This window comes from Oryzias melastigma, linkage group LG6 (genome assembly GCF_002922805.2).
Source record: "Oryzias melastigma strain HK-1 linkage group LG6, ASM292280v2, whole genome shotgun sequence".
NCBI lineage: Eukaryota > Metazoa > Chordata > Actinopteri > Beloniformes > Adrianichthyidae > Oryzias > Oryzias melastigma.
In genome coordinates, this window is record NC_050517.1 from 15,558,567 (window position 1) to 15,583,973 (window position 25,407).

General features: G+C 43.0%; 1 protein-coding gene and 1 long non-coding RNA gene across 4 annotated transcripts in view; one reads left to right on the forward strand and one right to left on the reverse strand.

Annotated features, from left to right (window-relative positions):
• Positions 1-250: 250 nt before the first annotated feature.
• Positions 251-25,407, reverse strand: part of reln (reelin) — a 100,887-nt gene continuing 75,730 nt past the window's right edge. The window contains exons 19-65 of one of the 2 annotated variants that reach the window (XM_024281164.2): positions 25,045-25,206; positions 24,047-24,283; positions 23,761-23,953; positions 23,071-23,183; positions 22,075-22,212; positions 21,803-21,989; positions 21,041-21,246; positions 20,759-20,930; positions 20,448-20,654; positions 20,127-20,362; positions 19,163-19,320; positions 18,873-19,080; positions 18,701-18,777; positions 18,393-18,551; positions 18,114-18,308; positions 15,760-16,033; positions 15,543-15,683; positions 15,265-15,442; positions 14,919-15,003; positions 14,647-14,829; positions 14,362-14,530; positions 14,126-14,231; positions 13,812-14,038; positions 13,487-13,710; positions 13,178-13,328; positions 12,761-13,019; positions 12,416-12,665; positions 12,155-12,323; positions 11,912-12,052; positions 11,577-11,754; positions 10,888-11,081; positions 10,556-10,806; positions 10,319-10,473; positions 9,637-9,851; positions 9,384-9,561; positions 9,133-9,308; positions 8,954-9,060; positions 8,638-8,880; positions 8,384-8,559; positions 8,235-8,308; positions 7,996-8,157; positions 7,757-7,914; positions 6,332-6,551; positions 6,014-6,211; positions 5,496-5,594; positions 3,169-3,174; positions 251-1,578 (exon numbers count right to left, since the gene is read on the reverse strand). In XM_024281164.2, the coding sequence (XP_024136932.1) occupies positions 1,476-1,578; positions 3,169-3,174; positions 5,496-5,594; positions 6,014-6,211; positions 6,332-6,551; positions 7,757-7,914; positions 7,996-8,157; positions 8,235-8,308; positions 8,384-8,559; positions 8,638-8,880; positions 8,954-9,060; positions 9,133-9,308; positions 9,384-9,561; positions 9,637-9,851; positions 10,319-10,473; positions 10,556-10,806; positions 10,888-11,081; positions 11,577-11,754; positions 11,912-12,052; positions 12,155-12,323; positions 12,416-12,665; positions 12,761-13,019; positions 13,178-13,328; positions 13,487-13,710; positions 13,812-14,038; positions 14,126-14,231; positions 14,362-14,530; positions 14,647-14,829; positions 14,919-15,003; positions 15,265-15,442; positions 15,543-15,683; positions 15,760-16,033; positions 18,114-18,308; positions 18,393-18,551; positions 18,701-18,777; positions 18,873-19,080; positions 19,163-19,320; positions 20,127-20,362; positions 20,448-20,654; positions 20,759-20,930; positions 21,041-21,246; positions 21,803-21,989; positions 22,075-22,212; positions 23,071-23,183; positions 23,761-23,953; positions 24,047-24,283; positions 25,045-25,206 (8,098 nt within the window). In that variant the 3' untranslated portion in view covers positions 251-1,475. The remainder of the gene's footprint in view (positions 1,579-3,168; positions 3,175-5,495; positions 5,595-6,013; positions 6,212-6,331; positions 6,552-7,756; positions 7,915-7,995; positions 8,158-8,234; positions 8,309-8,383; positions 8,560-8,637; positions 8,881-8,953; positions 9,061-9,132; positions 9,309-9,383; positions 9,562-9,636; positions 9,852-10,318; positions 10,474-10,555; positions 10,807-10,887; positions 11,082-11,576; positions 11,755-11,911; positions 12,053-12,154; positions 12,324-12,415; positions 12,666-12,760; positions 13,020-13,177; positions 13,329-13,486; positions 13,711-13,811; positions 14,039-14,125; positions 14,232-14,361; positions 14,531-14,646; positions 14,830-14,918; positions 15,004-15,264; positions 15,443-15,542; positions 15,684-15,759; positions 16,034-18,113; positions 18,309-18,392; positions 18,552-18,700; positions 18,778-18,872; positions 19,081-19,162; positions 19,321-20,126; positions 20,363-20,447; positions 20,655-20,758; positions 20,931-21,040; positions 21,247-21,802; positions 21,990-22,074; positions 22,213-23,070; positions 23,184-23,760; positions 23,954-24,046; positions 24,284-25,044; positions 25,207-25,407) is intronic. The other variant, XM_024281165.2, reaches the window with a different exon arrangement.
• On the forward strand, positions 10,989-24,020 carry LOC112151982. 2 transcript variants are annotated; one of them, XR_002920207.2, is made up of 4 exons: positions 10,989-11,124; positions 11,592-11,808; positions 11,918-12,077; positions 23,687-24,020. It is a non-coding gene; the product is annotated as an uncharacterized LOC112151982 (long non-coding RNA). The 2 variants fall into 2 exon arrangements; XR_004948027.1 differs by lacking the exon at positions 23,687-24,020 and adding an exon at positions 14,658-14,937.

The window sequence follows — 25,407 nt, forward strand, 5'->3', positions numbered from 1 at the left end:
GGACTAACTAATCGGAGTCCCTAATCAGTCAAAGTTTAACTGGCAATGCACATTCAGTGGCTGCACATTTTGTACATAGAGCAAGAAAGCGATCTTAAAAATGAGCATAGAACACAAGAGTTTTGAACGCTGAAGCCCAAAACACGCGTTTACATAGAGTTTTCATTGAAAGAGGTCGCTTGGACGCACGTTCCCAAGTGCAGTGTAATCGTAGCCTCAGAAGAAATGAAAGAGGAGGTGACACAGTGTGCACAGTTTGAGGTTTGGACAGTTCTTTATTTCCCTTGAATAAGGCTGCTGGGTCTCCCCATAGTGGATATACGTGTATATATATTTACAGGAGATTGCTATACTGGAGTTACATTGAGGGCAGAGGGTCCATATTACACAGACTTCAAAAAACAACACTGATAGAGCCTCACCTCCAGGTTTCAGAAATCAGCAGAGAGAGGATGGAAGGGAAGGGAAACAGCACAAGAGAGGAGGAGAGTGAAAGAAGAGGGGAGATGATGCAGTCCGAGAGCCCGACTCAACTGTCTAATAACTTAACACTAAAAAAAAAAAACATAACTAAAAAACATACAGATTTCACGCACAGTGCATCTTAAATAGGTTACGTGAAGAACCATTTACCATAAATATCTGTATTTTCAGGAACCAACATATATAAAAAAAATGATTTAAAAAACTTGTTAACCAGTCCTTTTTTTCTTTTTTTTTTCTTTTAGATATATTTTCCCTTTTTCCGCCGCCGTGCAAATCTTTCCTTTGTCCCTCCTCCGTGTTGTTTGGGCCTCTTGTGTCCTGCCCACTCCTGATCCAACGAACGAGGGAAAGGAAACCCAACCCGCCACCTCCCCCCTTAAAAGCATACAAATTAGTAGAAAAAGGAACAAACAAACAAACAAACAAAACACCACAGTCAACTCATCACAAAAAGAACCCACAGACACACAGAACACCAAGAACACAATACTTTTTTTTTTTTTTTTTTTATATCTTCATCACTGTTATTCCTCTTAATAGCCAGTATCATTGTGTCTCTCTCCTGGCGTACTGGTTCGGCTGCGGTGGAGTGGTCCTCCTCCTCCCCTCCCAGTGGCTCAGTAGAACTGAGGGGGGGGTGGGTTCTCCTCAAATCAGCTGGTAAGTTCAGCAGTGATGTTTTATCTCTTTAGTTTCACAGTGTGGCAGGAAAAAAGATGGGGGAAGGTGGGAATCAGAGGAACGACAGCAACGATTACAAAACAACCCAAAAAAAGCCCTGACCATCCTTTGGGACAATATGGCCTCTTTACTCCTTTAGTTTCATTCCCGCTGATGTGTGTGGTTTGGCTGGAGCGCAGTAGTGATTGGACGGGTGAAGGGGGGGGGCGTCTGAGGCTGATTGGAATCCACCGGTGGACGGGTCTCAACAGGGCGACGAGGATGTACGAGGCATGTTGATGTGTGATTGGCGGGTTCCTCCCACTCCTTCAGGCGCGCTGCTGCTGCCGCAGTGCCCGCCGCTTGCGGCTGTAGTAGTGACGCATGCCGGTCTGTCTGGCAAAGTTCATCATGTAGTTTTGCTTACGCGTGCTGCAGGTGCGCAAAGACAGGAAAAGGGGGAGGGGAAAGAGGACGAGTGCGAGTATGAGTGACACGGTAAAGAGCACTGGAGGTTCACACTCGCTCCAGACCATGCACACAGGCTGACCAATGGAATGGAGCTCTACCACACCTACGTTCATGCTGGAGTTTCATGTAACCTCAAACACTCAACGGATCTCTATAACAAATCTACCGGATACACTTTGGTTTGTTTGCATTCTGCACAGACGGGCAGCTATGGTCAACATGGTGAGCAGTTAAACAAACTACACACAGCACAAGTAAACAAACACAATGATACACTAAACTCTGAGTGTTTGAGGGCAGAGATAACACACACACACACACATACACACAAAAGGCCACAAAAGTGCAGGGTCCTGAGCAGGAAAGGTTTTTTTTTTTTCTTTAAGTAACATAGAAAAGCTGCAGAAGATCAATCTTGCTTAGCCTGCTTATAGCCTCTTCCATCCAGCAGGGCGGTGCCAGTGAGCCAGGAGAGCAGCCAGGGCAGGCAGGGGTCTCTGTGAAATGGGAGGGGCAAAAAGGGCTCGGGGAGGCAGGAGATGGCTGCGCATGTGTGGGTTCACGTTTAAATGGTTGATACTAGGAAGATGTGAAGAAAAAAGTGGGTAGGTTTTTGACTTTTGAGATGAAGGAGAAGCTCCTGGACCAAAGATATGTTGTTGTTGTCCTCAGAGAAGGACAAACAAACAGGTATGAGGAGTAGAGGAAGGATGAGGAGGTGCTGCACTTAAAGCCATGCGCAGGCGGAGCAAGTAAAAATAAAAAAAAAATTAAAAACGACATGAGATGCCCTGAATATCAACTGAAGCTGACATTCAAGTCAAAAGAATCCGTGTATAATTTGTTCATTTGTTTTTCAATTTAAAATCAAAAACAAAAAACGATTCAGTTTTTCGATTTTATGTTGAAAAACAAATGAACGAATGATACATGGATTAAAAAGCAGTTGTTCGCGTCTGAGGCTGGAGCGACAAAATGCTGGATGGAGATTCTCAAATAGAATCAAAGGATAAAACAGCTGTGAAAGCAGCAAAAAGCCCCACAGCGGGCGTAATCAGAACAACACAAACAAATACAGATATAGTGATGAGTTACATCACATTTATACACAAACATAAAAGTACTGACATTTGTGTGTACAAAATATCCACGGAAAAAAGTACATTTTGATGTGCAAACCACCAAATCCATGGATTTTATCTGTACGTTGAGCTGTTTCCAAATATTTTCCAAACTCTTCCAGTCCTTGTTCTTAACTCTATGACTATATTTTATTGTTGTTATGAATTATTTTGTGAGTGCTTTATATATTTGGTCAGTAACCCTCCACCTGAACACTGTAAACTGCTGATCTGCCCTTTGACCTGCCTGGGGTGCAAATTTAAACGATGGAGATGACAGATGGCAGTGAAGAAGAAGAAGAAGAAGGCTGCATGTGTGCGCAAAATATATAAAAAAATTGATAAAGAAAAGAGGCGGGTGTAACAGGTTTAGGGAGGGAGGGGGGCGCAAGGGGATGGGGCTGCATTCAGGAAGAGGCGGAGGACTTACCTGACACTACAGCCATGCCAGAGGGAGCAGAATACAGAAGAGAGCAGAAGTTAGAGCGCGAGAGGGGGGAGGCGGGAGGAGGAAGGGACTGCTGTCTCGGAGGAAGGTCTGGGGAGGAAGGAGCCCCAGCCTGGGGAGGCAGGGTGGGGAGAAAAGAGAGAAGAAATGGAAGTAAAAGGAAAAGAGGGAAGATAATATAATAGAGTAAGAAAGTTGGAGAATAGAGAGCGAAGACATATAACAAAGATAAAGGGGGATAAACAGCAGCTATGCGTCCATTGTGTGCCAGAGGGGCACAGTTAGGGAGGGATTTGGGAGTTAAAAGGGCAGAAGAGGAGCAGAATGATGGAGGAAGGTGAGGCACAAGCAGAGGGGTGAGTGTAGCCACATTAGTAACGTTAAAGCAGCCGGGGAGCAAAAGAAAAGGTTGAGGAGGAGAATGTGCGGAGGAGCGGTGAACAGAGAAATAAACAACAGAGTAAGTGTGAGGGTCACATCACGCTTCAGCAGACACTGTTGAAAACTGAGCAAATGCAAGGGAGGGTGTGCGACAGGTCACGGCCATGTTGGCCAGGGACAGCTCAGGTTAGGCGCAAAGGTGTGTTTCTGTTTGCTAAAGACAGTTTTATCTCATTAAAAAATACCTGTTTCAAGTACTATGGGACGTTTCAACCTAATCCTAGTATTACAATGTACACCATATGAAGAACATTTTGTGTTTTGATATTATATGACATGAAGTGTACAAAGTTTTGCGGAAAAAAAAGATAAAGAAAGCCTGACAGAAATAAATGGACATTTCAGATTTTCCGTTATGGTCTAATGCAGATTAACATACAGATTGGTTTATATTTTATATTTATACCAGAAAACAGAATGTTATGTATCTGACATCATAGTTTTAACAATCCCATCAGGGTCTGGAGGTCCACGTCTGCAATCTGACCAAAACGTTGTTGACTTCATAATTGTAAACTGAGGTGTTCTTATTAGAATGAATCATGTTTTGCTGTCAGATGTACTCGGGTACAGTACATAATAGTATGTGGCTCTGAATGTAAAAGATAAATAGACAAAATTTTGTAGTTTTGTTAAATTTAGCCAACTTTTCTAATATTTGATGCTTTTTTGGAATATGTTTATCCCAATAATTATTCATATGTCATAGCATGCTTATGTATATCCTAATTATAAAAGTAAAAAATGAATGTTAAATACAAATTCTAAAAATACATGTAAATTTGAAGTCTAAATGTTAAATAGAAATGTTAAAAAAATATATGCTAATTTGACCATCCCTATCAAAAAAAGCCAGCCATGCCCACATCGCTGTACAATGAGAAATACAAGTGACGTAGGAATTTTAAGACATTATTTTTCCCAAACTCTCTGTTTGGAGGTCTAAATGTAGGGGTAGGGAGGAGCCGTAGGGGAAGGGGGAGAATTTGGATTCGACCATAATTAATTCTCTGGAATTCCAGTAGAGCGCATTACTTCAAGAATACCTTGCAGTGCAGCCTGTCCACCTGTTATTAAAGCCTTTTTAGTTTTATTTGCTTGAAGAGAACCAGATTGATATGGAAAAACCTGACAAAACTGCCAGCTATTTTTCATTTGCTGGACTTTTACATTTGGTTACTCCAAAGATGACCTGGGGTCAAAAAGAACATCAGTTACCAGATACTGTATTTATAGGGTAATAACATGGAATAAGAGGGGGAAAAGGCAAAAATAACTTACTGATAAAAAGGGGATTCTTTAGAATGATAAAAATATGGTTCTTGTTGAAGCTTTTGAACTTTGTAACCCTTGTGCTACCCTAGGCATGTTTACATTAAAAGAGGGGTCATCTGCACCCCACAAGACAGTGTGCTGATTTTTTTTTTTTTTTCAAAGTTGTGGAAAGTACACAGTTGATGTCCCAGAAGAATGGTCTCTATCAACCAGCAGGTGTTGATCCGGAGCAAAATACTCTGGAGAAAGTTTCTGTTCTAGGAATTGATGTTGGTTGTCAGCAGGAAGTTGAAGTCTAACTATCACCACACACTAATATGTTTGGAAAAAATGTTATTTAACCATTTTGGAGGTTTAACTCCCCAATCCTTCATGTTAAAGATGAGTGTTGAGCAGGTAGGCATTGGGCCCCACTTTATTCCACTTGGCCACTAAGCTGGTGCCAACGTGTTTGTGTGTGTACCCCGGTGTCAGTGCGGACTGGAAGGAACCATTGGGATTGAGGACAGGCAGAGGCAGAGACTTTGGTAGCTCAGGGCTCTGTCGTGGCCAGTCTGCGGGGGCCGGGGACCGACTTGTAATTGGGTACTCACAGAACTACTTCCACATGGTCCAAGGCCCACTGGTCATGTCCCGCACCTTCATGCCGGGGCTGCCACCACCGCAGCATCACTCCTTTAACCCTGGCTTCACTGTGGAAATCAGGGGAACATAATGAAGTTTACAAAATTGGAGTAATGTGCCAACAGTTTTGACCTGTGGTAAACCAATGGTACGATTTTTAAAATCGGATGCATGATGTATTGATACTTTGTAAATAATTCAAATCACAAACACATTATAGGGACTGCATTTGAATATATTACTAAAGACAATTTTCCTTTAGTAGTCATTATTATATTACTTAAAAAAGCCAACATTTTGACAGTCTTGTCTGACTTTGGCAAAGACAAGCTAAATATCTAGGAAATAATGCCAATATCACAGCTGCACTCATAAAAAAACTCCTTAGGAATGGCTTGATGAGCCTTCCACGTGATTCTGACCAAAGGTCTCTAGATACCAGCATGAGAATCAACCGTAGCCACACATTTGTGTCTTCCTCACTTACAGTGGAATGTTGTAGGAGACTCTCTGAGCCTTTATGAAGTCTTTGGGCTGGTGCTGGGCGATTACGTGCCAGCTGACTCCATTGTTGACCGTGTACTGGAGCAGGACGGCTCGATCCACGGTGTCGGCTTGATCCAAGGCTATGTTACAGCTGTCGGTCTGCGCCACGCTGCCGATCTGCAGCACGAACATGATCTTGCTACAAGGAGACAGGAAAGAAAAAACATAAAAATTGGACATTAAATGATAACCAAATTAATAATCCATATTAATGTTATTGCAAAACTTTGCACGGTTTATCTTGTGGTACTACCTGTACCTGGCTCTAGTGAGGTCTAGCGGTTTGGTAACTGCCTGCCTCATTTTACAGCCATTGAAGTAAAGTGAGTCTCCGTGGGCGTGTGGGGACAGCTGCCCACAGCCACTGCCCACTCCCCCACCCTGGATCAGCTGCCAGCTCTCCTGAGACATGCTACCAGACTCAAAGTTATCCTTGATGGAGCTGGGGAGGTCAGTGCTGGAGAGGGAGCAGTCATCTCCTGTTGAGTAAAACAGACAAATAATAAAAATGCATCTGAAATCTACTTTTTTTTAAAGAGTACGTAATTTTAGAAATGTAGTGCATTCTGTCAAAAAAAGCAGGTCTAATTTTCTGTAACTATTTGTGTTTTTCAAGAACGCAGCAGTATAAACGGGGTGGGCACTGAGCTCATCTGCTCATGAAAACCAGACCTGAAATTAAAAGTTGAAAAGTAATAATGTATCCATTTAATTTGTGTGTTCATTACAATATCGCCAGTTCTTCCTACTTATTTTATTCACTAACATTACAGAGCAAAATGCTGGGGAAATATTAGTTAGTTTTACCAGTAAGAACTGTTTATTTCTGTCTGTGGTGATGCAGTTTTTGGATAAATAGGATCCAAGTGTTTTTGGATTCAATGATGTTTTGTGAAGCTGCAGAAGCAGGCGTAGACCAACAATTAAGTACACAAGAACATCACAGACAAACAATTACAATTTCTCAGTAACTTATGATGAATAATCTCAAAAAAATCCCAAATACTCATCATTATATCTATCATTACTCTTTTCCTTAGAGTGAGCCAGTGTGTTCAAGTATTGCATTTTGTAGACGTGAAAAATTAGCTAAGAAAAAAAAACCCCTGAAAAACAAAAATATATATATCTTTAAAAAATAGAAAAAAATATTTGAAAAGCTAGAGAAAAATATCTCAAAAAACAAAAAAATATGTTGAAAATCATACAAAAATAGACTGCGTGCTACAAAGTTGACCACAGCCACCACATAAGCATCCTAGTTATGCATGAACTTACATTTGCATGAACTAACATTTTCATCGGGATCGACTAACAAGCAAAAAAATAAAATAAAATAAATAATATGTTTCCAATGTTTTGCTCTGTAATGTTTATGGATAGAGTAAGTAAGAAGACAAAGCAAAAAGGTTCTGGAAACAATTAGCACGAAAAAACCAGGGAAAAAATAAATGAGTACATTTTTTTTATTTTTAATTGAATACTATTTGCTTCCATACATAATCAGAAAAAAATTGATGAAATATTGATGACAACTTAATTCTCGTCTCAAAGATTTATCACAGATTTGCAGCTAATTCGCTTGGTTAGCTAGGTTGTGTTCAGCACGCACAGCAGAATACAAGCAGAATGGAAACTCAGCTGAACCAGAATTGGGTCGTCTGTTGTTTGGTTTGTGGCCTACCATGGTATCCTTCATCGCATATGCAAACTAATCCACTGGTGCAGTAGCCGTGGCCGCTGCACAGTCCCGGACAGGCTTCTCCGATGTAAACATGGTCCACGCCCCAGCTCAGCCTCTCTCCGGTCCCTTCCTTTTGAATCCAGCGGAACTGAGTGGCTCTGGGTAAAACCAACGGCATGACAACAGGTGATGATCTACTTGTTCGGGGTTGACTTAGGTTGGATGCGGGAAGTCCTTACCCTGAGGAGACATGGTCTGGAAGCTGGACGGTGACCCTGGTCCACGTTGAGCTGTTAATTGGACTAAAGATTGTGGATTCGTGGAACTGGAAGGGAGAGCAGCCCACGTTGTTTATTGAAGACGGGAGGCATTCTGACTGCACCAGCTGCCACGAATCCGACCTGAGGGGAGAGATTGTGTGACAACATTCATACAAACGATAATTCAGTTACGTTAAAACATTCCTAGTTTTCCTCACCTAGCATCCTTCCTGTACTGCAGCAGGACAGAATGATGGTCTTCGCACGTGTCTGCCTCACAGCCAACGACGATCTACAGCAAAAAAATAGACGACTCTGAATGTGCCTGAAAAAGAGATTTTATTTCAACAATGAACCATTTCTCTACCTTGAACTGCAAAATATATCCAGGTTGGACAATAAGTTCTCGGGTGGCAAGGATGTTATGTGTCCTGTCTTTGTTCTTGTTTGGCCAGTACAGGTGGAACGAGGGGTTCCCGCAGAAGCCGGCCGTTCGAACAGCGTTGGGGTAGAAACTCCAGCTCTCCTCGTGTGAAACTCCCTCTGACGAGAGCAAATGTCACAGTTAGCAACCAGATTATCTATTCACTCAAGTAAAAAAAAAAAATCACTCTAGCCTACCATCGTCAAATGTATCGAACAGTGCGGATGGGTTGATGTCTGACCCCCCCACCAAGATGTTGTCTATGGCCCACTGGGCTCTTTCAAGGCTTGGAGTGGCCAGCCCAGAGGAAATAGTAAAAGGCTGCCACCAGCGCAGGCGAGTGGCATTCGTCAGAGCTCCCTCTGGCAGGACGATGTAGTCTCTCCTCACGGACACGTACTTCAGATAGTCCATCTCATGCAGCAGAGTCCAGGACACGCCTGAGCAATCACATGAAGAGCTTTAAGGGAGAATTCAGATACTCAAAAAAGTCTGAAGTGCGTTTCTCTTCACCTCCGTCAACAGAGTAGTCTAGAAGCACCCCTTCTCTGCGGCAGGTCGGACGGTGGCACATGGTCATGTTGTCTTCACTTCCAATCCTCGCCCAGTATTCCACAAACCTATCAACCCAAAAAAGAATGATTATAAACAGAAATACCCCCAGTATCTGCTTAAACCAGTTCAGTACTGACTTGGCGCCTCGCAGGTCCAAGTCGGCAGTGACGGCTTGTCTTGCACCGGCTCCTCCAAAGTACAAGGCTGTGCCCTCCACCAGAACACCGCAGTCTGTGCAGGGTTTACCGCCCTCAAGCACCTCCCACTGAGCGCCTGCTGCCCCCTCCCAGTCAAAACGCTCCTTCAGAGATGCCTAGAATAAACAGCTGTTAACTATGGTGTCTTCTAATATTTGGCAGAAAGAAAATGGTTATAAATGCAAAGCCACCTTAAGAGCAGTGCTGGCATAGCAGTTGGGTCCAGTGAATCCAGGGTCACAGAGGCAGCGCTGATCCAGACAGTCCCCATGCCCCCCACAATGGCTGTCACAGGCTGGCCCAATGTAGAAGTTCTCCACTCCCCACTGGATATCAGAGTGCTGCTGGTAAAACCGGAACCGCACAGCTCTAAGACGCAAACAGCAGAAATGAGATTGAAATACAGTTTCTTTTTTCAACCCCGTGTGTCAAACGTTTCCTCACGTGTCAGCCAGGCTGTCGGGTAGAGGATAGACCGCCCTCTTCCAGCCCTCAGCGGGGAAGAAGACGGACGGCTGGGACACCTGACCACCACAGCGGGGGTCGGCAGGGAGGCACTGGGGAACGAGGTACTTCCAGGTAACTCCGAAATCCACAGAATACTGAACGTGAACTTGCCGATCCGCGTGGCGCTCCGGAACACTGCAACCCACAGCAATCTGGACGAAGAAGGTGTGAAGGGGTCAACTAACAACAGCAAATCTGTCCTGATAAAAGCATTTCAATATGTACATTTGGAAACTTATTTGATTGTAGATCCGGATATGCTAGACATTTACTAGATTTACTAGAAATTATTCAAAAGGGGTGTGTATTAGCAAGAGTCTAGTGATACGTATCACGATATGTGTCTAACGATATGGTATGTACCAGAATATGTTGTTCCCATTATACCCCCTCATACCCCAACCTAACATTAGAGATGCAGCAAAACTGGCGAGCTATATTGGAGCTTTCCAGCCATATGTTATGACTATTTTGAATTTTTCCTCTAAAGCTGCAGGTCATCTGAGGCTCTTGATCTTGTGCATAAACTTAAAAAATAAAAGTAAACTTTAAATGTATTTTGTTTTCAACATACGTTTTTACTCATAATTCAGCAGATTATATCCGACCCCCATTTTACCTTGAACTGCATGGCCCATCCCTTGCCCGGAATGATATCGTGAGTGACGGCGTACACCTCTCTCCCGTCATCATTTCCACAAACCATCACCCCGTCAGGAGAGTTGCAGAAGCGCTGCACTGAGCAGTCCTCCGAGAACAACCAGTTATCACTCACTAGAAACAAGAGAAATAAAACTATAACATCCCATCAGGAGATGATGCTGCTCGACTTAAATAACTAACTTCAAAACAACACCTAAAGGGGTTTCCTCCAGCTCACTGGGTTGATCAATCTTTCCTGAAGTCTCGTCTGCAGGGGCTCTCTCATGATTTGGCAAAGCCACTCCTCCGAATGTGTCAGAGATCTGAGCTCGGGGGTCTGAGCCTGCGATCAGGACATTATCTATAGCCCAGTCACTGTGGTCGGTGCCGTCGTGCTGCGGCTGCCACCAGCGAACGCGTACTCCTTCCTGCCGAGCAGCAGGGGGCAGCAAAACATTCACAAACCTGAGGGGATGAAAACAAAAGGTTCTCAGACGTCCTACCTCACATGGTAAAACCTGCTGCAGGCAGGGCAAAGAAGCTCACCCAGGCTTGGTGTACAAATCATAGAAGATCTCTGTCAGTAGATGCCAGTTGATTCCACCGTTTAAACTGTACTCTAGGAGGACGCCCTGGTTGCGGTTGCTGGGTGGGATCATGCAGCCGTACATGAAGTAGAACTGGATGAACTCTGCGCTGGTTAGGTTCAGATCCACTGTCACCAGCTGACGGCTGCAGCCCTGCACGAAGATGTGAAGAAAGTTGACTTTCTTCTAATGAAAGGTAATAAAAACTCATAATATATTCTTTTTTAGTAAAAAACCTTACATAAAATCTGCAGAAAATATTGTTTCAAAGCCTAAAAGTCTCACTCCAATCATTTTTTATCTATTCTTTAAGCAGAATAGCTTGTGGCTTGTCGTAGTAACTTGTTTGTCACACTTTTGCTTTTTTTGTCTGCTCCTATACTCAGAAATACAATTTTAAGATTAATTTTTGTTTTCATGTTCTCCATTATAAAAAAATGCCACAAGAACAAGTAGAAAACAAAATTTTAATCAGACTAGGTCTCAAATTGAGTCTGTGCTTTCTGTAAATTCTGAGAACCCTTTATTTTGTAAATATTCTGTAAAAAATATTTGTAAAATAATTGGGAATTGTGCAGAAAAATCACCTGAAAATGATTTCAGTGTAGAAAAAAAAAATAGACGTGAAAAGCAAAATAAAATACATACTCCGCTGAAATGCAGTGCAGCTCCAGAGGCCACAGCTCCACACACAGTGCTGAGTTTACCACCAGTGAGCGTCTGCCAGTGACTGAGGGAGGGAGCTCGACTGAAGCTGTCCTTTAACTGTGAGGGCAGAGGACCCACAGGCTCGTCACAGTACTCCCCACTCCACTCAGGGTCACACCTGTGGAAGAACAGCAGATTCAGACACAACAAACAGGTTCAAATAGAGGAAAAGGTGGCTTAAATAAACACTCAAATCAGAGTGTGTCATCACACTTTCTAACTTACTCTGACTGCTTTCATAAAACTGTTAGATGTGTGTTGAGGTTATTTCTTACAAGCAGGAGCTCTGCTGGCAGCGTCCATGTCCCGAGCACATGTCTGGACAGCCGTCTCCGATGTAGAGATTATCCAGAGCCCAGGTCTGCTGCTTGTCAAAGGGAGCCTGCTGGAACCACCTGAACCTCGTGGCTGGAGATCTGAAGACATGACACCAGTTTGAAGGTAAAGTTTAAGACACGATTAACTGAAAAGTCTTTTGATTGATCTGAATCTCTGAGAAAGAACGTCGCTTTGCTGACCTGGCATGTGGAGAAATGGGCAGCGTCACACGGCCCCACTTGTTGTAGGTGTCAGAAAGCAGCAGCCGCTGCAGAGTGTAAGAGGAGCAGTCGGGGCTCGTAGGCAAACATTCTCTGACCAAAGGCTGCCAGCTCAGACCGAGATCCAGGGAGTACTCCAACTCAACCGCTGCAGAAACATTGTAAGAAACGTCCTTAAACATCTCACACTATGAGTGTTTTTAGTTTTTAGATTTTCTGATGTGAGAAAGAAACGTTTACAATAGCAAGAGTTTGTGACTGAGCACGACGCAGAGAAGTCAAACTGGATGAAAGAGTCTGGACTTAAGCTGATGTCGGTGGTAACAGCGTAGCGCGTGTTGGACTTCTCAATGAACGCGAAAGCCGGTCCATCAGAACCACAAACAGGCATCCGGGTGCCACCAGGGTGGAGGAGCCAAGAACGCCCATCAATTGAGGAGAAATCATCTTCTAGTGGTCCCCAACCACTGGCACTGCCGCCCACCACCACCTGTGGAGAAAAGAGTAAACCAGAATCCCATGGGAAAAAAAAGAAAAAAAATACACTCAGATAAATATGCGGCGGTTTTATGTTTTTTAAAGTACCTGATCTATGACCCAAGGGCTGAAGAAATGCCCGTTCTCTGAGGGCTGCCACCAGCGAAGACGAGTAGATGAGGTGCGGGCACGGAGCGGGATCTCCAGGGCGACCAGACGAGCCTGATTGCTGCTGTTACTGAAAAGAAACTCCTGCAGGAGTCCCCAAGTCAGGCCTCCGTCCACGGAGAACTGCAGCAGAACAGGCTGAGAGCGAGGGTCCGGGGGTGCCTTGCCGCAGCCCAGACGCAGGAAAAACTGGACAAACCTGACGAGGGCAGCCGTGATACTTAGGCGTTTGATCCACAAAATATGTATTTATTGTCAAATCAAAGTGTGGACAGTACATATAAATCAACAAATAAGTGAAACAGAATAGCAAACGCATAAAAAATAAATATTTTGTCCTTCTTGATGAAGTTTTACCTGGCGTTGGACAGGTCCAAGTCATTGGTAACTAACATGCGTAGGCCGTCCTCACTGAAGAACAGGTGGTTCCCGCTCGACATGATGCCACATTTCCTGGATGGTTTGCCTCCACTGAGGAGTCTGAAATGCTCCGTGTCCACCGCCCCACCTAAAAAAAACATTTGGAATGTTTTTGAATTAACAAAACAAACAAAAATCATATTTTAAATCCATCTTTGAATTGTGCATTATGTAGATTTATAGTCAAAAAGTTAGCCCAGCGATATTTACCGTAATTAGATTATTTAACACGAGTTTAAGTCGTACCTTCAAAGTCGTCTTTGAGGAAATCAGGGTTGGGGGTGTCAGGAACAGAACAGTCAGGTCCCGAGTAGCCCGGGTCACACACACAGTGAGAGCCACCCACACAAGCCCCGTGACCATTGCACATGTCCTGACACTGAGGCCCGATGTACACGTCGTCTATTGCCCAGGTTGGGGGATTTGAACCAGCTGAGAAGAAACCCTGATACCAACGGAACCGAATTGATCTGTGCGCCAAAGAAGAAGTGAAAAGAGACAGTTATGGCTTTGGAATGTCAAAAATTATTTTTTTCGTTGAGTTCTTTTCTGGAACACATGTGGTGCTTACCCACAGAGGCGGAGCTTGCCAAAATGAATGACCTCCCTCCTCCAGCCCTGAGTAGTACCAGGGAAATAGATGCTAGCAGGGTGAAGCTCTGTGGAGCAAAGCGAGGAGGGCTGAGGCCCACCGGCACACATAGGCACCAGAAGGTGCCACGTGGCACCAAAGTCCCGAGAAAACTCAAGGCGGACTGGGTGGGAAGAGGAGCTCTCAGTCGTGCAGCCCACGTTAATCTATGCGGACGAAACACACAGAAAAAGAGCAACGTCTGCAAAAAGAATCTTTGAGTATTTTTAAGGTTTGGTCGGGAATCTCTGTACCTCGAACTGGATGATGGTGTTCTCGTTTACATCGATGTCCCTGGTGGTGATGGAGTGCTCTCCAAGCTCACTGGAAACGAACACCATGGCTGACTCATCCTCCTCTCTGCGTTATTCACACACAGCAAAAATGAAAAGTCAAAAGGTAAGACAGGTTTTTTTTTTAGGCTTCATCAGTCAGGATTTTCCATGTGACACTAATACAGCATTGGCAACAATGGAGAAGGCGTTCTTACAAGCCAGATTTCTGGTACGGACAGTAAAGCCCAGTATTTCCACCAGGATAGAACAGCCAGTTCGACTCATTGGGACCTTCTTCAAAGCTGTCGATCAGCACAGGAGGATTGTGTGTGGAGCTGCCGTCAATGATGAGATCATCTATCACCCAAACCTCTTCCTTTTTACCTATAGAATATTGCATGTTGGACAACAGTGCTTGAAACATATATATATATATATATATATATATATATATTTATATATAAACAAAGTTTTATCAAAAACAAAATATGTGCTATCACCGCTGTTATAGGGCTGCCAGAGTCTGAAGCGGGTGGCGTTTGTCTGAGCGCTGGTTGGCAGTGGCAGGTGGAGGAACAGGGAGTCTGTAGAGGATGGGAAGTAAAACTCATCCAGAAGCAGCCAGCTGATTCCTCCGTTCACCGAGTACTGCAGCAGCACTGAGTGGGAGCGCTCCGGAACACCTGGAAAAGCCCATGAGATGATCTGCTACACTTGAAGACAAACGCGCACAAAGTTTTTTTTCCACAATTATCGAGTGACATTAAAGTACCTTTGGTGATGAACTTGAAGGAGAACTGAATGTAGAGTGTGTTTGTGCAGTCCAGATCACGGGACACTATCATTCGTAGACCATCCTTCACACAGATAGAAAAGAGAGAGATGTCAGCTAACCAGAAATCTGTCTCTCAAACAGTCCCTGAATTTGTCTGATGCTGCGTTCAAACTGGGTTCAACAACATGTGTTCAAGCCACCACTTCCAATGAAAAATCGAACAGCCAGCACGTCAAAAATCAACGCGTTAGGGACACCCAAAACGTCAACTTTTGGCACGGAGGAGTTCATTCAAGAATCCCCGTTTTGTGTGTTCTTGAGCAACTTAGCATAAAACTCCTACCCCTTTGAAGATGAGGGCAGTCCCCGACTTGAGAGGCTCTCCACTCAGAGTTCCTCTCTCCGCTCCGTACACCTCGGGCCAGGTCTCTTGCTGTAAGTTCTCGTTGAAGTCCTCTCTCAGCAGAGAGGGAAGTGGAGTCAGAGGCACACAATGTGCCCCTCCATACCCCTTATCACATCTGTGGCAGAGGGGAAACATCAAAAGGTGAAGTGTGTAAATCGCACAAAAATGATCTAAGCTTGGATTATTGTATACACAGAAAAGATTGTTTCACGTACACACAGCGTCCGTTGTCACACAAACCATGACCAGAACACATCCAGGGGCAACCAGGGGCAAGTAGCACGTTATCTAGAGCCCAACCTTCTGCTCCGGGCGTGAAGTGGGTCTGGATCCACCGGAACCGTGTTCTGGGAGAGCTGAAAGGTTGAAAAGAAGGCTGTTAAAAGAATTGGAATCAGAACAATACTACTTTATGTGTTTGTGATAACGCACTTGGCTGCACTGGGGAGGTAGACGGTGATCCTCTTCCAGCGTTTGTATTGGGTGGAGGTGTAGACGGAGCTCTGAGTGTAACCGGCGCAACCGATAGCCGGTGGCACGCACTCGGGAGTGATGAGAGACCAATGTCGCCCACAGTCAGTGGAGTACTCCAGTCGCACGCCGTGGGAAAAGGAAGTGGATTTGCTGCAGCCCATGCTCAACTCAAACTGCAGAAACGATGAGCCTGTCACCTCAAAGTCCCAGCTCTCCGCATACCTGGGTTTCTCTGTGAAAACAGCAGAAAACAACAAAATATATATATTATATTTATAAAAATGAACTACATTCATCTGCAATACAAACTTCATCTCCACACACTAAAATGCCAACAAAAACCTATTAGTACTGCTGAAGTACACATAAATGACTACATTCATACATACACGGGAGCCCCGACTTTACAGATGTGCTGCCAAATCGCTGTTGCTGTTTAATGAATGGTCCCTGTGTGATGCACTATTTGCACAAAGTTAATCTGCCCTCAGCTTGATGCACACATAAACATCAGACAAGATGTTCAATCAGAATGGCTCTCATTAATAATGCATGAACCATGTAGCCACAGTGAATGGTTGATTCAATTTCAGTCTATTGTTTGTACTCTGGAGGTGGGATGCACCTGAGCAGCCACTCATGAGGATCATGTGTGCATCTGTGAGTGGTTTTCAGACAACATATATTTTATAAAGAGTAGACTGTTGTCTCTGCACAGGGCAAGACATTACATTTGAAGGGTGAATGTTTTGGTTCAGTGTTGTGTGTTTTTTATTTGGTAAATACTAGGGATGTAGGAAAAAATTGATTCTGCGATAAATCACGATATTTCAACCAGCTGGATTTGCAAGGATTTGTTTATTTGATGGTTAAATCTGAGCATTTTGAGGTGGATACTTAATTGTACTGTAATAATCTTGTGTTTTGTGTTGTGATTCTCCTGTTCTTTTCTGTACTTTTTTTGGCACATAAAAACTCAATCACACTTTCAGCAACTTTAGCAATTTTTGTATCAAAACATCAAACGTATTTTTTGGTATTCATAAAGTTTAACGTTTTTGAAGTTTTGAGCAAAATATGCCCCATATGAAAAGAATGAGAAAGTCTTCAAATTTCAGTATTTTCAGTAGATTAGCAACAAGCCTTTAAATATACTCACGGGCTATGTTTTCATCTTTAATATTAAAAAAAAATTGGAGTTTACCTAATATTTTAGCAAAATGTTAACGTTTTGGGCTAATTTTGTTTACTGATGAGTTTTAGGCAGTTTTAGAGTTTCGCTAGTAAGTAAGCAGTGTGCTAGCTTCTTTTTTTTTGGCTAATTTAGCCTTTCTTGTACAGAAAATGTAGCGACATGGCCCCTTTTGAAGTTTTTTATGCTAATTTGGAGTTTGGCGAATATTTTAGCAACCAGCTAACTTTTTGGACTAATTTAGTTAACTGAGGAATCCTAGGCTATTTTGGAGTTTAACTTGTTTAGAGCTAACTTTTTTTGGCTAATTTGGAATCCACTAAAGTTTTTAGGGCTAATTTGGAGCTTAGCTTATATTTAAGCAACACACTAAATATTTTTGCAAAATTGGCATGTATATAAGGAATTTAAAGCAATTTTACCACAACCTTTCAGAAATTTCACTTTTGTATCGGTTTAAAATGCTGACAAGACGATATTTAATTAATTAGTTATGAACATCTTACTGTTGTTTTTTCCACCTAAACCCTAAACTGCTAGTTGGCAGCACAGCACACTGAGCCTCTTTGAGCAGCCGCATCAAAACAACAAGATCTCATGAGAACCAGCTTGTGTTGCTATGAGACCCATCCCAAATTGTTGGTATCTATCCCAAATAAAAACTAAGAAGTACCTAACCAAACTCTGTGCCATGTTGCTGCCAGTATCATATGAATACGTATATTATGGTGCTTTGTAGCGGGCTCTGATAAGAAAAATTGAAGTAGTCAAAATGCTGCTGGGAAAGCGAGCAAAAGTTCTGCTGAACTTCACACCTAAAGGTTCCAGATTCCAAAAGTACAGTCTTGGGATATATCATGATACAAACTGAATCATGAGACACAAATTGTTATACGTAAGGCCTCGCCAGACTCTTGCCAACACACATTCCCGGTAAATATCATTGTCACTGTGGGAGGGTTTCTGCAGTAAAATCTTGCTCTTATACTGTGATAAAAGTTGTATTTCACGAAGGCCAAGAACTACAAAGAGAGCAGGAATTCACCCTTGCTTCCATCCTTCTTGTTTAAGTATTATTTTTGCATAAACTGTATGTCCCTCCATTCAGCGAGTAACTCACTGTCTATGGCTTCTGAGTTGAAGGTCAGAGCGGTGTCGAGAGACAAACAGTCCACGGTCACCTCCCCGCCCTGAATGCGGTACCAGTTGTGCCTCAGAGGAGTTGTGCCATCAAACTTGTCATGGAAACCTGTTCTGGAGCTGTCGTTCATACCAACCAGAACATCGTCCAGAGCCCACTGGGCTGAATGTTTCCCTGTGAGGATAGAAAAGAAGACATTCCTTTTTACACCCTTTAAAAACCTTGTTTTAAGGATATATAGACTAGCAGCTGACTAACCTTGCTGTGGTTGCCACCACCTGAACACTGTATAAGGGGTTTTTGCTGGAGGGGGAAGCTCAATGGTCACCACTTGAGGTTCCAAGAAAGAACTGAAGTCCAGTTCTCTAAGGACCTGCCATTGGACTCCATTGTTGGTAGAAAACTGGACAACGACGCCTAAAAACAGAAAAACAGATGCTAGATTTGGATCCTCCAGTAAATGTCTTTGACTTTTTGAGAATGGCTAAGTTTGAAGCAAAGCTGCATACTGAGGTACCACAAAAGTCTGAACGGTATATTAAGCAGGTGTTTCATTTGGAAATTACCTTCATTCCGGGATCGCGGCCTGGTGCAAGTAGGTCCCAAACTCTTGCTGCCAATCCGGATGTAGAACTGAACCAATCTGCGTGCAGAGGACGGCAAAAACTGAATTCCAAAAGTCTTCAACTTCAGCACAGTTCTTAAATATGTAGGGAAAAACTTGGAAAATCTCCTCACCGCGTGTTTGTAGTGTCCAAAGGCACGGTGCGCGCTTCTCTCCTCCCTGAGCTACTGAAGTACAGAGCCTTGCCCTCACCGATGATGCCACAGCCGCCTCCAACTTGTCCACCACTTATGCTCTGCCATAGAGGACTCAACTTTCCTTCAAAGCCCTCCGTCAGTTCTGTTGGGCTCGCAACAGATGGGACACAGCTATCCTGCTCCACTAAAAGATAAATACTGAATTCTTATTAAAGCTGCGGCACAATGGTCATTTTGTCAGTTTTCCTTGCTTCGCTATACAGTACCTGTGTATCCCATATCACAGAAGCAGACTCCAGAGATGCAGTCACCGTGACCCCCACAGTGGTTTGGACAAGGCTCGGAGATGTAGACGCCATCCAGGGCAAAAGGCGGGGCATCTCGGTGGATGCTGCTCTCTTGGAACCAGCGGAACCTCGTTTTGCTGGAAAAACAAATTACACTAGAAAAGTTGCATTACCAGCGATAATGCTAGTGTGAATGCTTTTTGTTGAAAGTAGTTGCTGAAGATCCTGAAGCTTTTTGCTGAAAATGGTGATGCAATTTACTTTAATTGCTGAAGGGTTTTGCTGAAAATGCAAAAGCTATTTGCAAAATGCTAAATTTGCTAAAAGACTGGAAATTTCATAAAAGAACTTTAAAAGAGTGCTGAAGTTAGCTAAACTCAAACTTACCATTAAAAAACTTCAGAAGGTGCCAAATTAGCAAAAAAAAAGAAGCTAGCACACTGCTTACTTACTAGCAAAACTCTAAAACTGTCTAAAACTCCTTCGTAAACAAGAATTTGCCAAAAACATTAGCATGTTGCTAAAATATTAGGTAAACTCCATTTTTTTTTTTAAATAGAAAAGATGAAAACTACGCCCATGTGTATATTTAAAGGCTTGTTGATAATATACTTAAAATATTTAAATTTGATGACTTTCTCATTCATTTCCTACGGGGCATATTTTGCTCAATATTTAAAACAATTTTAAGTTTATGAATACTAAAAATACAAGTAATAATGTCCTGTACGAGCTGAATGATTTGATACCAAGACTGCTGACATTGCTGAAAGTGTGATTGAATTTTTACATTCCGAAAAACGTACAGAAAAAAACAGGAGAATCACTACACAAAAACACAAGATTATAACAGTACAATTAAGTATCCACCTCAAAATGCTCAGATTTAACCATCAAATAAACAAATCCTTGCAAATCCAGCTGGTTGCATCACTATAGTTACCTGGCTGCAACATTACGTGGGACTACAACGGTGACTCTGGTCCACTGCTCATAGTCACCGGTGTAATACACAGTGGATTCTCTGAGTTCACGACTGCTGCCTTCACACACCCCCGCCCCAGGGGTCCCTGGGTAACAGCCCTCTCCGACCAGAGCCCAGGTACGACCAGCATCATGCGAGTACTGCAGCAGCACCGGTGCAGAGCCGCTGAACTCTGACTCACAGCCAATGTTCAGCTGAAAGGGGAAGGAAAACAGAATTTTTGCTTAAGTTGATACAAACGCATCAACCAATGTTTACTAATGTTCTGTCCTCGACCACCTTAAACTGAAGCGTGTAGCCAGGGCGGAGGGCAAGGTCTCTGGTCACAGCCACCCGGTCCCCATCAGAGCGACCGAACACCATCGCAGACGGAGTCGGAGCGCAGAAGCTGTCGTTGCTTTCCCTCTCCATGCCTTCATTTCCCAGCATCAGCCAGACGCTCATCTGGTTCAGAGGATAGTCGAACGCTGGCTTCTCGTAAAAATTCTATTCAGAGAAAAACAACAGAATTTTGGTTTTTAAATGGTAATTTCTATATGTTTAATGTATTTAAAATGGAACGATTTATGAAAAAAGTTGGGATTCTGGACCTGTGGCAGTGTAGGGTTGGCCATGGGGATGATGTGTTTTTCCCTCTCTGATAAAATGATGACATCATCAATTGCCCACTGGTCATAGCCCTCCCCAGAGTGAAGAGGCTGCCACCATCGAAACCTTGTAGACGGAGTTTTGGAGGCCAAAGGAAGCTCATAGTGGACAAAACTGAAAAAAATTGAAAAGATGATTATGTAACAATAAACTGTGAAATAATGTATGTATATGAAAGACTTTGAATACATGTTTTCTGTTGCGTTGTTTAGCAGCCTTCTTACCGGGGCTTGGTGAAATCTGTGAAGTACATCTCAGCAATGAGGCCCCAGCTAATGCCCCCATCGTTACTGTACTGCAGCAGAACTCCCTCCTCCCTGCTGTCCGCCTGGTTACACTCTGCCCAGTCTCCACCCACCCGCAGGTAGAACTGCACAAACTCCGCCCACTCAGTGTCCAGATCCCAGCTTACGAGCTGCCTCAGCCCAGCCTGACAAGGAAGACAAAACATCGAAAAAGTTCCAGGATATAGTAATTTCAGTGATCCAAAAAAAAAAAAAAATTGCTTTTATTTAGATATACTTTTAAAAAGAATGTGTGTGAGGAAAACTGGGAAGATGAGAATATAATGGAGACAAATGGTTTTGCAGCTGTGACTGCTAATTTCAGAGCTGCAGCAAAATGTGACAACAGATGTGCAGTGTGCTCACAAGCCAAACGTTTTCTCAATCCAGTCCAAATGAAAACTCTGGAGAGCTGTGGCACTTTCAGTGGAGTGGCAATGCGGTTCAGAGGGGATCAGTTTTGGGGAGTGAATGCTGGACAGTAATCAATGTTTTCCTCTGATGGTCCTCTAAACTGTATTTTAATAGTGGAAATTAACCACATGCTTCATGTGAAATTTAAAACATTCATGGATTATGTTTCAGTATATTTAGACTTTGAAAAAAAATAATTGACAAGAAATAAGCAAATCACAAACTAGCAAATTACGGAATGTATTTAATAAAATCTGTTTATTTTAAAAACTTTTTGTAATTTCTTACCTTGCTGAAGTATAGTGATGACCCAGAGGAGACCACCCCACACCCCATATCAGGAGACACCACCTCTCCACCAATCACCTCCTGCCATGTGGCCAGCAGAGCATCCTGGGACTCAAAGTCAGAGAGAACGCTAGAGGAGAGCGGGGAGGAAGGCTGGCAGTCTGTTCCAGAGAAACCGTCATCGCATCTGTAATAGAGGGCAGCGCTTTAGGTTTTTTATATTCCCCCTCCTGTTTTGTACTTTTGAAAACGTCAGTTCTGTCAACGCTGACCTGCAGTGTCCGTGGTCACACCAGCCATGTCCATGGCACATGTTGGGACACTGCTGTCCGATGTAGATGTCATCCAAAGCCCATTCGTCCTGCTCTCCATAGTAGTTCTGGATCCAGCGGAACCGGGTTGCACTAGACCTAAACAGAGAAAATGATGAATCAAATGAGAGAGTAATATCCCAAAAAATAATGTTTCAAGAATCATGTCAAAATTTATTTTTTGCTCTAAAATATAAAGGAAAAGGTTTGACAATATGACGAATATCTAAGCCACACCCCCATGTTTTAGCCCTCCATCGCTTTGGTTACAGTGACAGATTATTGAGGATTTAATTTTCTACAAGATAAAGATTATCTTTATTGCATGTAAGTGCAGTTGTGGAAAATGATAACAGTGAGAGGTCAATGCCATCACACTGTATTTTAAAGGTTTAATGTGTGTGTTAGCCTGCTGTGTGCTATGGAAACAACAACAAAGAAGCTGGCTGGGATAGTCAGGATCATCAGGGATTATAGACCACAGAGGTCTGCTTATCTGCCCCCCTGGAGCCACATCAGCTCAGACCACCTCAGACAACAGTTTTATTACCATTAACTATGTCCGCCCTCTGACCTTACCACTGTGCAGGAGATTAAACCATTAAAGAAAAAAAAATGTTTTTTATTCTATTTCATTTTTACATCATACAAAAAATGATGAATCAACTTGAATAGTGTGAAAAAAAGCTGGATGTGCTCAGTGTGGAAAACAAGATCCAGTAACTGCTTTACTCTGCTGTGAGCCAAGCCTGTTCTGATGTTCATGTTTAATGTAGGAGAGTGCGCGCCTGTGTTCAGGACAGTGGGTGGGTCTGCTAGATGCTTTTTAAGTAAGAGGTTTGGCTGCTGTTCAAGCATTTTTGTTTTGCTTGTTAACAGCAAAAACCAGCCGAGGCCAGGAAACGGCCAATCCCAAATTGCATTTTTGTGCTGTTATTGTTTGCATGTGCTACTTACCACGTCTTCTGAGGCAAGGAGAGAGTGATGCGTCTCCAGTCTTTGAACTCTGATGGGTGGTAGACGCTGGGAGCTGTAAACTCAGAGCAGCTCGGCATGCCGGGGAGACAGGCCTGGGTACAAAAACATAAAAAAACACATACAGACAGTGCCAAAAGATCCTCTCTACATTGTAAAAGTTAGTTTATTTTTCCATTTTTAGTGGTAATTTTTTTTAAATAACAAACTGCAGATAAATATAGAAGTCGTTTAGGATTTCAAACTAAAAGATAAGCTAAGATTAACAACATTCAGTTAGTTACAACTAGCTAAATTTGTATGCACACGGCATGGAGGATTGAGGATTCATCACCATTTATTCAAGTTCAAATCTAATAAAAATCCTGGCAGATGCATTGGCTCAATTTGAATATGCATGAGCCAAACACTATTTAAAAAGTTGTTCTTAAATCACGGGTAGCTTGTCTAATACAAACACAGTCATATATTTGCTGATAGCAGAGTCACTGCAGCTAAATGTAATCATTTCTCTTATAAAACACCAGATTTATGCATCCTATTTACATAAAATTGACAAACAGACTCCATGATAAGGACTGTTTCTTTGTAATTTCAGGATGAACCTCAGTCCCAGTCTTGACTGAAGGCGTATGCCAGCTGATAAACTCACAGAGCGAGGAATGCTCTCACCTCTTTGACCAGATGCCAGGTGAGGCCGTGATTGGTGGAGAACTCCAGACGGACTTGGGTATCAATGTGAGGGGAAGGCTCACGGCCGCAACCCATGACCAGCGAGAACTGCAGGCTGTAGGAGGCTCCGATTTGCATTGACTGAGTCTCAACATAGCGGATACTAGAGCCAGGGCTGGGCTCACCAGAGAAACTGGTGAAAAGGTGGGAGAGACGCCACATTTAAAATCATTTCTATAATATACTTTAAAGTCATTCTCTGAAGGATGATTTCTAGTTGTTGTACCTGAGAGTCCAGTCATGTTGGCAGTAGGGCTGAACGTGGCCAAGATAGAAGCCAAGACTTTGGGTGACGTCCAGCACGTTGCTGAAGTCGAGACTAATGGTGTTGAAGAGCACGGAGGTCATGCTGATTTCATCTAACGCCCACACGTCATGGCCACGCCCAGAGTGGTACGGCTGCCACCAGCGGAACTGCACACCGAATTTACGGGCTCCTGCCGGGAGTTCAACCGACACGATCCTGTTCAAAGCAAAATGAGAGAACCCGAGAGCCTTTAGAATTTATAAGTGAAAACCCATGGCAAATATACAGAATGCTTTTAGCAGAACTTCTTATTTGCAAAGGGAGAAGTACATCATATTGTTTATTATGTGTAATGTGATCCAAGCAGGCTAGCTAAAATTTGTCATGAAGTGTGCTTGGAAACCAGCATTTGCCACTAGATGCTTTTCAACAACATCACATTATGCTGTTTGCAGAGTAAAACATGAACACTCAAACAATCATTTAAAAGTGATTAGTACACATGAAAAATAAACAGTATAACAAGGGTTATGTCTTTTGACTAATAAAAAAAATCTGAAAAACTGCAATTTCCAGAAACCCACATAATCACATTTGGTACCGCTGAAGACCCCCCAATGTCACCTGTAGAAACTAAAAGAAACTTTTAGTAGTAACCAGCGGTTTGGAGATTTTCAGGATTAGAAATGTCCTTATTAGAGGGCAAATTTAGATTTTTAGTATTCAAGAGGATATACATTAAACAGGTCCTCAAATAATAGTCAAGGTTTTCTCCTGCTTTTAAGTTCAAACATAAATATTGGCTGTTTTTTTCTTCATGCAAAATTGCAAGTATTCGTTTGTTAAAAAATGTAATTAGGTACACTCCATCTCAGACAATTCCATCATCAGAGGGAGGGGCAGCACACATAATTGTGTTTATGTTACAGAAATGTAATTATTGAGTCTGAAAGTTTGGTACAAACTTGCGATCGTACCTTGGCTCATGGAAACCTTGGTATGCGTAGTGCTGCAGCAGGGTCCAGGTGATGCCGTTGTCTGAGGAGTAATGCAGCAGGACGCCCTCTCCTGGCTGGTCAGGAGCAGGACAGGAGCTCAGGATGCTACGACTGCCCAGACGGAGCGTGAACTGCAGATACCTGCGGAGTAATAGAGTAAGAAAAGCACTTAGTTAAATGGGGATTTCTGTTGTTAGGTAAAGGGTGAAACAAACGAGAAGACAAATGGAGAATCAGTGACACAGTCAAACGGAAAGGGCATGTTGATAAATGAGAAGAAAGAAGTGTTAGCTGACCAGAAGCATGTTCAAAAAATGGAGCAGAGAGGGGTTGAAAGTGCAA